This window comes from Lontra canadensis, unplaced genomic scaffold (genome assembly GCF_010015895.1).
Source record: "Lontra canadensis isolate GAN:19392208 unplaced genomic scaffold, GSC_riverotter_1.0 scaffold3, whole genome shotgun sequence".
NCBI classification, from domain to species: domain Eukaryota; kingdom Metazoa; phylum Chordata; class Mammalia; order Carnivora; family Mustelidae; genus Lontra; species Lontra canadensis.
In genome coordinates, this window is record NW_022630997.1 from 46,295,755 (window position 1) to 46,313,468 (window position 17,714).

The window sequence follows — 17,714 nt, forward strand, 5'->3', positions numbered from 1 at the left end:
TGACTCTTGGTTTTAGCTCAGATACTGATCCCAGGGTAGAGCCCCATTATTAGTGTCCACGTTTAAAGGAGCCTGCTAAGACTATCTCTACCCATCCCTCTCCCCCCTGCTCTCTCAAATAAATAAATCTTAAAAAAATTCATCAAATTGATTGGCAAAATATAGATTCCTGTTATATGCTCCCCTAATTACTAAGAAGATTCAACACAAATTTAGACACTGAGCTGCATTGTATTTTCATTTTGTAAAAAATCACCTTTCTGCTTGTCTACTGGAAAAAGAGCGGTCTTCAAGTAACATGATAGGATAATGAAATATAAAGTATGGGGGAGGGGTGGAGCTATGATAACATAAGCAAGCAGCAACTGAAAACACCCAGGAAAAATCAATAAAGAACTATAATCCTATCACTGTTGGGCTTCGCAGTTTATGATATTCATTCAGCAAGTATCTATTTAGAGCTTATTTGAATACACTGCTCCAGGAACCTGCAACTTGTATCAGCAAAGAGGGGACAAGAGGGGACAAAAACCTCTCTTTTTCTAAGATTTAAGCAATTTTTAAGAAAGATTTTATTTTTAAATAATCTCTATACCCAATGTGGGGCTCAAACCGAAGATCAAGAGTCACATGCTCTACCGACTGAGCCAGCTAGGTGGCCCCCCAAATCCCATTTTCCTTATTAAGGACTTGTATGTATTCAAGTGGAAAGACAGTAAGTAAAAAGTAGTATAGTATAACAGGTTCTGTAAGTAAAGCAAAAAAAGGACAGATAAAAAATGTGTACTGGTGGGACGCCTGGGTGGCTCAGTTGGTTGGACGACTGCCTTCGGCTCAGGTCATGACCCCGGAGTCCCGGGATCGAGTCCCGCATCGGGCTCCCAGCTCCACGGGGAGTCTGCTTCTCTCTCTGACCTTCTCCTCGCTCATGCTCTCTCTCACTGTGTCTCTCTCAAATAAATAAATAAAATATTTAAAAAAAAAAAAAATGTGTACTGGTTGGAAAGTCTATGATTTTAAATAGGGCTGGGTGCAGAGCAGGCCTTGCTGAGAAAGTGATAGTTGAATAAAGACTTCAAATTTGAAAGCATCAGGAAGGTGGATCTCTGGGAGTTTGCATGCAGAAGGAACTGTCAATGCAAATGTCCTAATAACAGGGCCATCTGTAACAGGTCAAGAAGTCACGATTGTCTTGGGTGCAAAGAGCAAGTAAAGAAGAGTGGTAAGAAATAAAATCAGAGGCTTGATTTTATAGTCTTAGAGATCACTGTAAACACTGGCTTTTTACAGAGTGAAATGAAGTGCCACTGAAGGAGTCTGAAATCAAACAAATAAATGACTTAAATTTACAAGGTTGTTCCGGCAATTGTGTTAAGACGACACATTAGAGAAGAAGTAAGCAAGGGAACCAGGTAAGAGGTTTTTATTTTTTTCATTCTTTTATTTTTTAAAGATTTTATTTGACAGAGAGAGTGAGAGAGAGACAAGCTGGGGCCAGGGGCAGAGGAAGAAGAAAAAGCAAGACTCTCTGATGAGCAGGGAACCTGATGCAGGGCTTGATCCCTAGACCCTGGGATCATGACCCCAGCCAAAGGCAGATAGTCAACCGACTGAGCCACCCAGGTGCCCTCAGATAAGAGGATTTTAAAATAAACTAGGCAAGGGACACATGGCTTGGATTAGCGGAGCTGTGAATACAGTCTGTTTCTGGATATGTTTTTAAGACAGAGGCAATACGACTTCCAGATAGATTGGAAATGGGATTATGACAAAAAGAAATAAGTTTAGAGTGATTTCTAGATTTTAGCTTTAGCAACCTTTAGGATGAAACTGCCATCAAATTAGTGGGGTAAAGCTGAGGGTGGAAGGCTTGTCTTCTGATGAAGGGGGAAAAGCAGGAGTTCAGTTTTAGACATGTTTATTTTGAAATGCCAGGTAACTTAACCAACTATGTCAAGTAGGCAGGTCATTGACGAGAATGGGAGAGAGGTCTGACTTAAGATAGAGATTTGAGAATTGTCAGCATATAGTATTTAAAGCCAGAAGAATGGATTAGACCACCACCAAGGGAACTACACGGCAGAGAAGAATAAAAACAAAAAGAGATGAGAACCAGAACACTGTGACATAGACAAAATAATGAGGAAAACTCTTTAGTGATTTAATTAAGGCAGTGACAGAATTGTACTAGAAGAATGGGGGGAAAACAGGGTAATAAAAAGGGTTAACTTCCACTGGACAAAACAGGTTATGGAAAATAAATCAATCGATACTGATATATGGGGGCACCTGAGTGGCTCAGTGGGTTAAAGCCTCTGCCTTCAGCTCAGGTCATGATCTCAGGGTCCTGGGATCGAGCCCCGCATCAGGCGCTCTGCTCAGCGGGGAGCCTGCTTCCTCCTCTCTGTCTGCCTCTCTGCCTACTTGTGATCTCTGTTAAATAAATAAAAATTAAAAAAAAAAAAATCTGATATATGTATATTATGTCATTGCCATGGAGGTTATTAGAACAATTAAGACTAGATATTATATGGCTAAGGTAGAACATGACATTATTGTTAATTTTCCTATGTGATTACAGAATTGTGTTTAAAAGAGTATCTTTTCTTAAGAAAGTTGAAGAATTCCTATTTTTTAATGGATCAGAAACACACACATACACAACATGAATAAGGCAGAATATTAACAAATCAATTGATTGTTGGATATGGACTGTTCAATGCACTATTCTCTCAAGTTCGTTAATGTCTGAATATATTCCTTTTTTTAAAAGATTTGTCAGAGAGAGAGAGAAAAAGAGTGAGTGAGCACAAATAGGGAGACTGGCAGGAAGAGAGAGCAGACCCTCCACTGAGCAAGGACCACCCCCAACCCCGGCCGATTAGGGACTTGATTCCAGGATCCTGGGATCATGACCCGGGACGAAGATAGACATCCAACCGACTGAGTCACGCAGGAATCCTTATTTTTGAGTATTTTCATCAACACAAAGGAAAAATAAAATACTGTGGTAGAAACAAAGGTAGAGGCAAATCAAAAAATACCTTAAGTAGTAGTAATTTTCAGAGATATATACTATTTAAAAACCTCTTAGAATATTCTCATCTGAAAAAAGGAGTTTGGTTTTTTTTTGAAGACTTAGAGAGGGAGAGAGAGAGAGATACCACACAAGCATGGGGAGTGGCAGGCAGAGGGAGAAGCAGGCTCCCCAGCTAAGTACGGAGCCCAATGTTTTGACCTGAACCAAAGGCAGGCACTTTGCTGACTAAGCCACCCAGGAACCCTAAAATAAGGATTTTTAAAGTCTCAAATCTATATGGAGATTGACAAGTACTCAGTGGTATTTCAGAGGTACTTTATGGCTGACATCTATGACTCGTTGGGACATTTGCTGTTGTTAGTTTTTTGTTTTGTTTGTTTTTAAAGATTTCATTTATTTAAGAGAGAGAGAGAGAGAGAGAGAGACAGTGAGAGAGGGAACACAAGCAGAGAGAGTGGGAAAGGGAGAAGCATGCTTCCTGCTGAGCAAGGAGCCCGATGTGGGGCTCGATCCCAGGACCCTGGGATCATGACCAGAGCTGAAGGCAGACTCTTAATGACTGAGCATCCAGGCGCCATCCCCCCTTTTATTTTTTATTTTATTTTTTTAAGATTTTATTTATTAATTTGACAGAGATCACAAGTAGGCAGAGAGTCAGGCAGAGAGAGAGAGAGGAGGAAGCAGGCTCTCCGCTGAGCAGAGAGCCCGATTCGGGGCTTGATCCCAGGACACTGAGACTATGACCTGAGCAGAAGGCAGAGGCTTTAACCCACTGAGCCACCCAGGCGCCCCGCCATCCCCCCTTATCTTACTTATTTATTTTTTATTTACTTTTTAAAATATTTTATTTATTTGTTAGAGAGCAAGCACGCACACAATCGCACAAGCAGGGGGAGGGGCAGGCAGAGGAAGGAGGCTCCCTGCTGAGCAAGGAGCCCAATGTGAGACTCAATCCCAGGGCCCTGGAATCATGACCAAGTTGGAAGCAGTCGCTTAACAGACTGAGCCACCCAGACATCCCCTATTGTTGTCGTTCTTAAGAAAAACTTTGTGCCCAACGTGGGGACTGAACTTCTGATCCTGAATCAAGAGCTGCATGCTCTACCAACTGAGCTAGCCAGGTGTCCCTAATATAAGTATTTCGAATCATTCCCATTGGTGTCTTTTATTAACTTGGGTGATAAACAGGTGTTTATTTTCATTAGTCTTATTTTTAACTTTTTTTAAAAAGATTTTTATTTATTTATTTGACAGAGATCACAAATAGGCAGAGAGGCAGGCAGGGAGAGAATGGGGGAGGAGGTGGAAACAGGCTCCCTGCTGAGCAGAGAGCCCGATGCAGGGCTTGATCCCAGGACCCTGGGATCATGACCTGAGCCGAAGGCAGAGGCTTTAACCCACTGAGCCACACAGGTTCCACCCCCCCAACTTTTTTTTTTTTTTTTTAAGATTTTATTTATTTGAGAGACAGCACAGCTGGGTGGGGGGCTGGGGATGCAGGAGTGGAAGAGGGAGAAACAGACTCCCCGCTGAGCAGGGAGCCCTACATAGGGCTTGATCCCATGAATCTGGGATCATGACTTGAGTCAAAGGCAGACACTTAAACTAACTGAGCCACCCAGGTGCCCCAGTCTTTATTTCTTAAAGATTTTATTTATTTATTTGACAGACAGAGAGACACACAGCGAGAGAGGGAACACAGGCAGGGAGTGAGAGAGGGCAAAGCAGGCTTCCAACTGAGCAGGGAGTCCAATGCGGGGCTCGATTCCAGGACCCTGGGACCATCACCTGAGCCAAAGGAAGAGGCTTAATGACTGAGCCACCCAAGCACCTTTCTAGTCTACATATATATATATATATTTTAAAGATTTATTTATTTATTTGACAGAGATCACAAACAGGCAGAGAGAGAGAGGAGGAAGCAGGCTCCCCTGATGAGCAGAGAGCCCGATGTGGGGCTCGATCCCAGGACCCCAGGATCATGACCTGAGCTGGAGGCAGAGGCTTTAACCCACTGAGCCTCCCAGGCACCCCTCTAGTCTATATGTTTTTTTTTTAAAGTTTTTACTAAGTAATCTCTACACCTCACGTGGGGCTCAAAATCACTTGAAGATCAAGAGTTGCACGTTCCACCTACTGAACCAGCCAGGCACCCCTAGAGTATCTTCTTCTTTTTTTTAATTATTATGTTAGTCACTACACAGTACTTCATTAGTTTTTGATGTAGTGTTCCAAATATATTCTTCTTTAGCCAACTAATTTTAGTATATGTTTTAATTAGGGAAACTGTCAAACATGCAAAGACTACACAGAGTATGTTCTTCCTTAGGAAACTATGGAACAACAGGAACTATTACACCTTTATGATACAGAGCACATTCCTCAAGTTGAGTAAGTATTTATTACATACAGAACACATTACAATAAAAAATAAACATGTTTTGGGGTGCCTGGCTGGTCCAGTTGGTAGAGAATGCAACTCTTGATTTTTGGGTCATGAGATTGAGCCCCATGTTGGGTGTAGAGATTACTAAAAAAAAAAAAGCAGCAGCACATCTAAAAAAAAATCCTATCATACACAGATGTCAGAGGGCAATACTTAAGGGTCTGTAGGTTGTTGCACACCTTGGTACCAGGTTAACATTTTTTTCTTTGTAAGAAAGAATGAATACTCCACACTGCACAGTAATTCCTCCCAGGGTTTTAATGGTTTTATTTTCAAAACCAAGTCTGAAGAGTTGGTGTAGCTACAGGGAAACCAGCTTCCTTCAGACAGCAGTAGTTTGGGTGGGGAGGACAAAATCCCTATGTATTTGAACATTTTCTAACTGCTTATTTATTGTATTCTGTGGTGTGGCGGTATGGCATAAGTACACAGAAGCCATCACCTCAGAAAGTAGCTTAAAAAAAAAACCCCCCCCCTGCAACACCATGATTTTTTAACATTTTTCCAGCATTCCCAGGTAGTCCAATCCCAGGTAGGATTTTTGTCCTACAAAATCCCTTGGGTTAGGGGAACCTGGATGGCTCACTCATTAAGCATCTGCCTTTAGCTCAGGTCATGATTCCAGGGTCCTGGGATTGAGCCCTGCATCAGGCTCTCTGCTCAGCAGGGAGCCTGCTTCCCCCTCTCCCTCTGCCTGTCTCTCTGCCTATTTGTGATCTCTGTCAAATAAATAACTAAAATCTTTAATAAAATATTTTTACTAAAGAGTATTTTACTGTTTCTAACTAAAAAAGAAAAAATATTAAAATTACAGATTGCAGGGGCGCCTGGGTGGCTCAGTGGGTTAAGCCTCTGCCTTCGGCTCAGGTCATGATCTCTGGGTCCTGGGATCAAGCCCCACATCGGGCTCTCTGCTCAGCAGGGAGCCTGGTCCCTCCACCCCCGGCCTACTTGTGATTTCTCTGTCAAATAATACATAAAATCTTAAAAAAAAAAAAAAAAATTACAGACTGCAATTATACAAAGCCATCAAACAAAAATTGTATTTTTTATCCTAAGGAGAAATAAGTAAATTTGAATCATACATACCATCTTCTTCATCCTCAGCTTCTTCTGCTTCCATTGGATCATATTCATCTTGATTATTATCTTCCTCAGTTTCATCATCATCTTTAGAATCTTCTTTTCTTTTATCTTCTTTCTGTAATTTAAAATGCCTTAAATTAAGCAAGGTATCTGCCCAAACATTAAATGACTACAACCAAAATCATTAAATTCATTAAGTTTACTTGAAATAGAATCAAATTTTAAAAGTTTCTTAACAATACACTTTAAAAGTAAACTATCGGGGTGCCTGGTGGCTCAGCCATTGAGACTCTGCCCTCAGCTCGGGTCATGATCCCAGGCTCCTGGGATCGAGCCCCGCATCAGGCTGTCTGCTCAATGGGGAGCCTGCTTCCTCCTCTCTTTCTGCCTGCCTCTCTGCCTTTGAATTACTGTCCTTAAAAACAAAACAAAACAAAACAAAAACTATCATTCACATACATGTAAATATACCATCATGCTATACACCTTCAGTTAAAAATAAATAAATAAATAAATAAATAAATAACCAGAAACTAGTTCTAGATTTTATATAGGCTTAATTCAAAGACTTAAAAATTTTTTTTGAAGATTTTATTTGACAGAAAAAGAGAGACAGTGAGAGAGGGAACACAAACGGGGAGAGTCGGAGAGGGAGAGGGAGAAGTAGGTGTCCCGCTGAGCAGGAAGCCTGACCCAGGGTCGGGGGGGGGGGGGGGGGGGGGGGGGTTTTCAGGCCCCGGGGATCATGCCCCAAGTTGAAGGCAGGTGCCCAACGACTGAGCCACCCAGGCACCCTAAGACTTAAGTTTCTTTCTTTCTTTTTTTAAAATTTATTTTTTAAAAAAATATTTTATTTATTTATTTGACAGAGAGAGATCACAAGTAGACAGAGAGGCAGGCAGAGAGACAGAGAGAGGGAAGCAGGGTCCCCACTGAGCAGAGAGCCCGATGCAGGACTCGATCCCAGGACCCTGAGATCACGACCTGAGCCAAAGGCAGAGGCTTAACCCAATGAGCCACCCAGGTGCGTCCCAAAACTTAAGTTTCTAATAATATACTAAAATCTTTGAGTTTACCCTTTACATTTTGCTTTTCTGATGGAATTCATCATCATTTGTTATACTTGGGAAAACTCTGAAATAGGTTGCTGGTAATGGAAATAATTACACACCTTCCTTTCATCTCGATCTTCTTTTTTATCCTTATCATCGCCTGATTTTCTCCGTTTGGGTTTTGGCTCATCAGTTTCTTCATCCCTGTCTTCTTTTTTATCTTTTCTCTCATCTTTTTTGCTTTTCTTTTCTTTTTCTTTTTTGTCCTCTTTCTCAGGAAGAGATAATAATGATTTGTATATTCTGACACCAAAATCTCTTTGAAGCATTTCATTGAAAAGTTCTGCAAACAGTGAAACCTACAGAAAGATACCAACAGTAACCCAGCCAACTTTAATAGAAATATTGAATAAATCCAGCATAATAAATAACTTATCAAATAATGCCACATCTAACGTGCCACATCTAACAATTAACATGCACTAATAAGAGTTACAATAATGGATGTCAATGATGCTGAGGATCTTCAAAAGACTCAAAAAAACTCTCCTGAAGATATAAATACTATGTTTAATATACTTCTGGCCACATTTTAGAAACAATAATTAAAAATTTGACAAATTTTGAAATGAGATTTTTAAATTTGAAAATGAGTAAGAAAAAAAGATTTCTATTATACACAGCAATTTATCTTCATGATAAATGTATTTTATTTATTTACTCAAGTTTTTCTGAAATACCTACTATGTACCCTAGATTATTCTAGGCGAAGGAAGCAGATAAAAATCCTGACTCAAATGTACTAACGATCTAACGGGGAAAAGTTAACACAACCAGAACAGTATCAAATTTTAAGGAAAAAAAAAAAGGGCAGCATAACCAGAGAGTAACAAAAAAGCACAGTGTAGTCAGAGAAGACCTCTCTGAATAGATGACATCAGAAGTGACCTGAAGGTGACAAATGAATGGGCCACACAGATACCCAGGAAAGCATTTCAGGCAGGAACGCCAACTCAGAATTGTGAATAGGGAGCATGCATTATTACTATGCAAATATCTATGGATAATGACATACTCCCAAACCTGAAATTATACACTAAATTTTCTACGTAAATATTTCTAAATATGGGGTGCACGGCTGGCCCAGTCACTAGAGCATGTGACTCTTAATTTCAGGGTTGAGTTTGAGCCCCACGTCAGGTGTAGAGATTATTTAAAAACAAAATCTTGAAAAATAAATATATATTAAAAAAAAATAAAATCTTGGGGCACCTGGGTGGCTAAGTCAGTTAAGCATCCAACTCGATTTCAGCTCAGATCATGATCTCAGGGTCATGAGATCAAACCCTGTATCGGGCTCTGCACTCAGTGCAAAGTCTGCTGGAGATTTTCCCTCTCCTCCTGCCCCCACTTCCAGTCACACTCTCTCTCTCAAATAAATAAAATGTTAAAAAGTTTAAAAATAAAATAACATCTTAAAAAAAATTCTAAGGCTAGTTGTTTCCAACAGATTAAAAAGGTCCAGAACTTGAAATGGTTGAATACAACTCTAAAATGTGTAACCTTTCGCAATGAGTTCAGTATATTTAATAAAGCACTTTAATCAGACCATTTTCCTGATCATAAAAGATAATATAATGTATCAAAATTAAAATTGAATTTATAATCTATTTTTAACTCATGCCCAGAATTTACACATTTTAAAAACCAGAAATTTATCAGTAAAATAACCATCCAAATGTTGAAAACTCAGAGGAGTGTCTGCATAAGCAGAGGGAAGAACAGGCAGAAGGAGAAGCAGACTCCCCACTGAGCAGAGAGATCCCAGGATTCTGGATCATGACCTAAGCCAAAGGCATATGCTTAACTGACTGAGCCACCCAGGAATCCCAGGAACTAATTTTTTTAAGGTTATTTACTTATTTAGGAAATTTCCACACCAGGGGCACCTGGGTGGCTCAGTGGGTTAAAGACTCTGCCTTCGGCTCAGGTCGATCCTGGGGTCCTGGGATCGAGCCCCACATTGGGCTCTTTGCTCGCTGGGGAGACTGCTTCCTCCTCTCTCTCTTTCTCTGCCTGCCTCTCTGCCTACTTGTGATCTCTCTCTGTCAAATAAATGAAATCTTAAAAAAAAAATTTCCATACCAAATGTGAGGCTCAAACCCAAAACCCCGATATCAAGAGTTTCATACTCTTCTGACTGAGGCATCAGGTGCAGACTAGAAGAACAGAATTAATTTTTATGTATCTTTTTATGTACAAGCATTGAAAGAGAAAAATATAGCATTAATATTAAATCAGCCAAAAACTTATAATTTTATAAGTCATTTTTCTTAAATATATTTTTTAAAAATTCAGGTACCAATAGGTGCCTGGGTGGCTACGTCAGTTAAATGTCTGATTCCTGACTTTAGCTCAGGTCATTATCCAGGGTGATGATATCAAGCTCTATCTTGATTTCTGCACTCAGCACAGAGTCTGCTTCAGATTCTCTCTTCCTACCTCTCTCCCTCAAATAATTAAATCTTTAAAAAAAAAAAATTATACCAAAATGACATTTACATTCTAAATAGACTAAAAGGAAATTAACCCAGGAGATAGGATAGGTGGGGAGGAAAAATGTAAAGGATCATTTTGCTAGCAAATGGCTGTTTCACAAATTGCTTTGTTTCCGCTGGAATAGCATTAATTTGAGATTCTCCCACAGCATCAGTCAGATACATGGTACATATAGTATAAGCAGGAAGTAATACCAAAGACTAATTTTTCCATTTATTTATTCAAATTACGACTAGATGGTAGGCACTATTAAACAAATGGTAATAAAAATAAAATCATGTGTACTTATTGAAAAACACAGGCTTACTGGAATTATTAATGTACTAAAGTTTCTAAATATTTTAAGATTTGTAATCTTTTATCAGGGCCAATAAGCATGCATGTCATGTTTTATAACTGCTTCAGTAATCTTCTATATTTGTTTGTAAATGTCTCTAGTCTAAGTATTTCATTTTCATCTTGTGGACAATGACCTCTTACTCAAGTCTGGTGGAATTTCACAATACAATTTATAAAATAAAACATACAAACAAAAATGTGAAATGTGTTGGTAAGATACAAAAGTTGAACACAATTATAACGTTTCACATGATATTATGAAATTAATATTTTGGAATATTTTACATTTATTTAAGGAATAAATTAATCACTTCTTTGGGGATAAAAATATTCAATTATTTTGAAAAAAAAAAAAAAAAAAAAAAAAACCAGTATGTTGTAAATCTGCTCTACAATAATGGTAGGAAATAGGTTCATTTTGAAAAATAAACATCAATTATTTTATCTTACATTTCAGTCAATCACAAGTAAAATTTTAAATTGCACTGAAAGTTATTTTAATTCTAGAGTAAATCCCAAAAGAGGCAATTAGACATTATGTATCATGTATCTCCTGATATTCTGATGAAAGAACATACCACTACTTATGAGGTATTTTTTTAAAATAACAATTGAATCAGAACTTGATTAATACTTTAGAGCCAATTATCAATTTACAAGTATAGAGGGCAGAGGAACATTTAAAAAAATACTACAAGAATGCAATCACCAAAAGTGAATCTTGTAGGAAAAATCAGCTGGTGTTCCCCCCGCAAAAATTAATTGCAAGAAAAAAACAAAACAAAACAAAAAAACAGAATCCATGAAAAAGGCCATCAAAGAGACTTAAGAAATGTATTAACCAATCAAAACGTGTATACCTTATTTAGATTCCAATTCAAACTTAAAATATTACCTCAAATGAATGTTCTTTATTATCCTCTAACCTGTAGTCCAAAAGTACACTCAAAGACATAATGCTACAATCAAACTTTCCACTTTTTGCAGCCCAGTTTGGATGTACAATGATGGCTGGTTCATCAGGCAAAATGTATCTTCTTTCCCGACGCTGGCGTTCCATTTCCTCCTGACGTTTTCTTTCTTCTTCCTACATATTTGAAATTTTAAGTAATAGTTAAACCTCCATGGACAATATGTATGTATGTTATGAAATGCACACCATGTTAAAAAAAAGGGGGGGGGGCAAAATTCCCATAACTCTTTATGGTGATTATGCCAACCATAAGGGATGGGAAGAAAGTTCAAATTTAGCAAAGGAGATAGAGGCTTCTACAGCTCCTACTTCTCTGGGTTTCCCAGCACAAGAAACTAACTTCTAAAGAGAAAAAGAAAATACTTATGTTATCATTATATAAACCAGGGATTGCCTGGGTGGCTCAGTCATGATCTCAGGGTCCTGGGATTAAGCCCCACATCGGGTTCCCTGCTTGGCAAGAAGCCTACTTTCCCTCTCCCATTCCCCTTGCTTGTGTTCCTGCTGTCTGTCAACTAAATAAAATCTTTAAAAGTATTATATAAAAATTATATAAACCAGAGATTCTGGAAAATAGTGACAGCTGCATCTTCTTGAAGCCTCACTTTTAAAAGGGAATACTCTAGATACCGAAACCAACATTCAACATCCATGTACATTCACAACAAAAGAAGGTGAAAAGGTATTCCCACGAATGCCAATACACAGAAAAGAGGGAAAAAGCCACAAGAGCCAAAAGCCCTATATGCTACTGGCACCTGTGTAAAAGGAAAGCAGAAGGAAACAATGAGATTGTTTGATGGATCTAAGAACAGGAAAACCACAAAACAGTCAAAAGGCAATTCACTGGTAAGTGAGGTCAATTTCATAACAGCAGTTGAAACTAGGCAACGTTTTATTCCCAACAATACCAAGTACAAGGAGCCTGTGTTAAGATCTGAAAGGGCCTAGAATATTTTAGTCCTATGAACTTGCAAAGATGATTTACCATGGCATCCACAGGTCTCACACTGAGAGAAAGTAGTATCAATAGTGAGCAGGAAAGCAATTACACAGACATGGGAGGAAAAAGTCCCAACAGTGACAGAAGGGCAAGAGACACTGAAATCTTAGAAAGCAAACCACCATACTTTTGGGTTTTTTAAAAAGACTTTATTTATTTACTTTGGGGGTGGGGGGGCATGAGCCAGAAAGGGGGAGGTGCAGAGGGAGAAGCAGACTCCCAGCTGAGCAGGGAGCCTGATGCAGAACTCAATCCCAGGACCCCAGGATCATGACCTGGGCCGAAGGCAGACACTTAAGTGACTGAGTCACCCAGGCACCCGCAAACTACCACAGTTTTAAACAGTAAGAAAACAACATAATATAAATCTTTTTTTTTTTAAGATTTTTATTTATTTGACAGAGATCACAAGTAGGCAGAGAGGCATGCAGAGAGAGGAGGAAGCAGGCTCCTCGCTGAGAGAGCCCGATGTGGGGCTCGATCCCAGAACCCTGGGATCATGACCTGATCCGAAGGCAGAGGCTTTAACCCATTGAACCACCCAGGCACCCCCATAATAGAGATCTTTATTAAGTTCGGAAAAAGCCATCTTAAGAAACCTTTTTTTTTTTTTAAGGTTTATTTATTTGAGAGAGTGAGCATGAGTCATGCAGGTTTCCCCCTGAGCACGGAGCTCAAAAGGGGGCTCAATATCATGACCCCAAGGTCAGATGACCTAACCTGAAACCAAAAGTTGGTCCCTTATCTAAGCCATCCAGGCGCCCCTTAAACAACCTCTTCTAATAAAATGTTAGGAAAACTAAATTCGCATAAAAACGAGCAAAAGAAAGTATTGAGGTCAAGTCCTATAGAAAGTTACTATTTAAAAAAGGAGAACAAGGAGAGTCACATCACTACAGACAATGAAAGTGGGCCAGAAAAACAGGCACAGAGAAAAATCTTAACTATTTTAAAACATACTGCAAGAGATTAAGATCTTACAAGATATGAAAGAACAATATAAATAAGAATTTTATTTTTTTTTTTATATTTTATTTGAGAGCGCAAGAGAGAGAGCACAAGCGGGGTGAGGGGCAGAGGGAGAAGCAGGTTCTCTGCTGAGCAGGGAGCCCAATATGGGGCTTGATCCCAGGACTCCAGGATCCTGACCTGAACTGAACGCAGACACTTAACCAAATAAGCCACCCATACACCCCAAGACAATATAAATAAGAATTTTAAAACTAAAGATGAGGTGACAGAACGCAAGAAACAATTACAGGGAGCCACCCAGGTGTCCTAAAAACATGCTTGTAGATAAGAAAACAACATAATATAAATCTTTTTTTTTTTAAGATTTTATTTATTTATTTGACAGAGAGAGATCACAAGTAGGCAGAGAGGCAGGCAGAGAGAGAGGAAGCAGGCTCCCTGCTGAGGAGACATCCCGATGCAGGGCTTGATCCTAGGACCCTGGGATCATCACCTGAGCCGAAGGCAGAGGCTTTAACCCACTGAGCCACCCAGGCGCCCCTAGATAGCAGTTTTATTCACAATACCCAAAAGGTGAAAACAACTCAAGTGTCCATCAACAGATGAACAGATAAACAAAATGTAGTATGTACATGCAATGGAATATTATTCAGCCATAAAGAGAAATGATGTTCTGGGATGCCTGGGTGGCTCAGTCGGTAAGCATTTGCATTCAACTTGGGTCATGGTCCCAGGGTCCTGGGATTGAGCCCTGCTTCGCCCTCTCCAACTGCTTGTGTTCCCTCTCTAGCTGTTTCTGTCAAATAAACTAAACAAAACAAAACAAAACAAAAAATGAAGTACTGATTCATGCTACAACACGGATGAACTCTGAAAACATTATGCTAAGTGAGAGAGGCCAGACACAAAAAGTGCAAATACTGTATGTTTCCACTTCATGAGGTATCTAGTATAGGCAAATTCAGAGACAGAAAGCAAAACTGAGGTTATAGGGTATGGCAGAAGATAAATATGGGGACTTACTATTTAATAAGTAGAGTTACCCTCCAGAATAAAGTTCTTGATGTATAAAGTATAGTTTCACAACACTGTGAATGTACTTAATGCCACTGAATTGTACACTAAAAATAGTATAATGGTTATTTTTATTTATGTACATTTCACCACAAAAAAATCCGTTAGAGAAACTTTGCTTGAAAAAAAGGGATCTAGGGGCGCCTGGGTGGCTCAGTGGGTTAAGCCTCTGCCTTTGCCTCAGGTCATGATCTCAAGGTCTTGGGATCGAGCCCCATATCGGGCTCTCTGCTCAGCAGGGAGCCTGCTTCCTCCTCTCTCTCTGCCTGCCTCTCTGCCTACTTGTGATCTCTGTCAAATAAATAAATAAAATCTTTAAAAAAAAAAAAAAAGGGATCTAGGGCACCTGGGTGGCTCAGTCTTTAAGCATCCGCCTTAGGCTCAAGTCATGATCCCAGGGTTCTGGGATCCAGCCCCGATTTGGGCTCCCTGCTCAACAGGAAGCCTGCTTCTCCCTCTCCCACTCCTCCTGCTTGTGTCCCTCTCTGTCAAATAAATAAATAAATAAATTCTTTTACAAAGAAAAAAATGAATAAAAAACCAAAAGGCTTTGAGAGAGAGAAAGCACAAGCAGGGGAAGGAATTGAGGGAAAGGTAGAAGCAGGCTCCTTGCTGAGCAGCAAACCCAATGTGGGGCTCAATCCTAAGACCCTGGGATGATGAACTGACAGCGACTTAAAGGCAGACGCTCATTTGAGTGAGCCACCAAGGCACCCCCCACAATGATACTTAAAAACAAACAGGTAACCATCAGAAGATGATAGGGAACCAATTCAATACCTTGAAAGCTGCATAAAGTAAATGAAAACAGTGCTTGCTTCAGCAGCACATATAATAAAATTAGAATAACATGGAGAAGATTAGCATGGGCCTTGCAGAAGGATGACTCATAATTAAGAAGACAGGGAGCCTGGGTGGCTCAGTCGGTTAAGCGTCTGCCTTCAGCTTAGGTTGTGATTCCAGAGTCCTGGGACTGAGCTTTGCATCAGGCTCCTTGCTCAGCGGAGAGCCTGCCTCTCCCCCCTGCTTGTGATAGGTCTCTCTCTCTCTCTCTCTCTCAGATAAATAAAATTGGAAGGAAAGAAGGAAGGAAGGAAGGGGGGGGGGGGGGGGGGGGGGGGGGGTGCCTGGTTGTCTGAGTTGTTAGGTGTCTGCCTTTAGCTCATCTCACGATCCCAGGGTCCTGGGATAGAGCACTGTGTCAGGGCCCTTGCTCAGTGGGAAACCTGCTTCTTCCTCTCCCACTCCCCCTGCTTGTGTTCCCTCTCTCGCTGTCTCTGTCAAATAAATAAAATCTTTAAAACATTTAAAAAAAAAAAAAAAGAATCAAGCACTGATCCTGCCTTCTTTTGTATAAACTTACAAACAGGTAAACAATACCACTAGGTAACCAAACAGAAGATGAGGAAAGTATGTGAAAAGAAAATGGTAAGAATTATCACCATTTTTCAACCCCAGTGGCTGCTAACAACAAAATGTGAAAATCAGCTTTTCTCTGCCTTCTCTCTCTACTATTTCTGAACAATTCAATTCTAAAGCAACTCCTCCAAGCAAAGCAGGTGTCTACACAGGGGATGGAAGCTGCCCAGTTACCAGATATTAAAATCCAAATAGAGCAAGGGCATCCATATAAAGACAGAATACAGGGTAGGGAATCAGACCAACGTGGAGTAAAGAGGGTATCCAGATAGGAGAGGGAATGCAACAGACAACTGAGCAAGTAAGTAGATAATTATTAAGTACAATGGAAGCTGTGTCTCTCATTACTGGACAAAGAATTAGATATATAGAAAGGGAGAAAGGGTGCCTGGGTGACTCAGTGGGTTAAGCCTCTGCTTTCTGCTCAGGTCATGATCTCAGGGTCCTGGGATTGAGCCCCCGCATCGGGCTCTCTGCAGAGGAGGGAGCCTGCTTCCCTTTCTCTCTGCCTGCCTCTCTGCGTACTTGTGATCTCTGTGTCAAATAAATGAATAAAATCTTTAAAAAAAAAAAAAAGAAAGAGGGAGAAACTGAAATGAACTCTGGTGTTGGGAACAGAATTGGAGATACTAGTATAAACTTACAACGTTCAATACACACAACATATACTAACAAGTACAGATGTAAATACATATATATGTATAAACTAAGTATAAACAAATATATATCTGTACCATAGCTTTGTTCACTGACAAGGGTTGCCAGCAGCACAACAATGATACCAATGAGTATGTCTTGGCTTCTAAATATTATTACCATTCTTCACTAAAAAGTATCAGGGTTTCCTGGGAAAATGGCTGATTTCAGAGCCAGGGCAGGGATAGTACACAGTGAGACTGCAACACTGCTTTGTGCTATAAAATAAGTCCTCAAAATATGATGGAGAGCATGCCAAAGGACACAGAAGCCAACTCAAAAGGGCTCCCACTGGCTAAGTGAGACAATTTCACTATCAAGATAAATATTTATAATCTAATGAATAAGAAGTCACAAATCAATGCACCTCTGAATAACAAGGCAATTCTACATGATCACAAAAACACTATCACATCCAAGAAATTAAGCCCTGCTTCAGTATTATCTAATATCACAACCATATCCATAACCAAGTAGATCCAATTACTCCCAAACTACTCTTTATGGCTTTATGCCTCGCTAAACTTTGACAGACAGAGATCACAAGTAGGCAGAGAGAAAGGGGGGAAGCAGGCTCCCTGTTGAGCAGAGAGCCCGATGTGGGGGCTCAATCCCAGGACCCTGGGATCACGACCTGAGCCAAAGGCAGAGGCTTTAACCCACTGAGCCACCCAGGTGCCTCTAAGCTCTTTTAATATAAAACATTTTTCTTTTGTCTCTCACTACATAGACATTTTTTTTCAAGAGTTCAGACAAGTTGCTCTGTAGAATTTTTCACATTCTAAATTTATCTGATGGTTCGTTCACAATTAGATAAAGGTAAACATTTTTGGCAAGATACTTCATAAATGATGTATACTCCACAATGCATCACATTACAGAAAACATTGATTTCTCCAATTACTGGTATTCTAACATGTTTCCTGTATTCCTATATTTCAAATTCAAAAAGAAATGACAGGCTTATGCATCCAGGAATTACCTTAAGAGGACAAGATGGCTTGAATCTACAGTGTCAGAGCCTTAAGGACTGAAGTACAATCAAACACAGAGCT

At 39.8% G+C, this 17,714-nt stretch overlaps 1 protein-coding gene and 1 non-coding gene across 4 annotated transcripts in view; one reads left to right on the forward strand and one right to left on the reverse strand.

The window, feature by feature from the left end:
- Window positions 1-17,714, reverse strand: part of CCAR1 (cell division cycle and apoptosis regulator 1) — a 67,331-nt gene that overhangs the window by 8,466 nt on the left and 41,151 nt on the right. For all 3 annotated transcript variants that reach the window (XM_032841618.1, XM_032841610.1, XM_032841627.1), the window contains 3 exons: window positions 11,418-11,609; window positions 7,744-7,983; window positions 6,576-6,687 (listed from right to left, as the gene is read on the reverse strand). In XM_032841618.1, coding sequence (XP_032697509.1) covers window positions 6,576-6,687; window positions 7,744-7,983; window positions 11,418-11,609 — 544 coding nt within the window. The remainder of the gene's footprint in view (window positions 1-6,575; window positions 6,688-7,743; window positions 7,984-11,417; window positions 11,610-17,714) is intronic.
- LOC116858711 lies at window positions 15,355-15,462 on the forward strand. Its single transcript, XR_004380997.1, has one exon. It is a non-coding gene; the product is annotated as a U6 spliceosomal RNA (small nuclear RNA).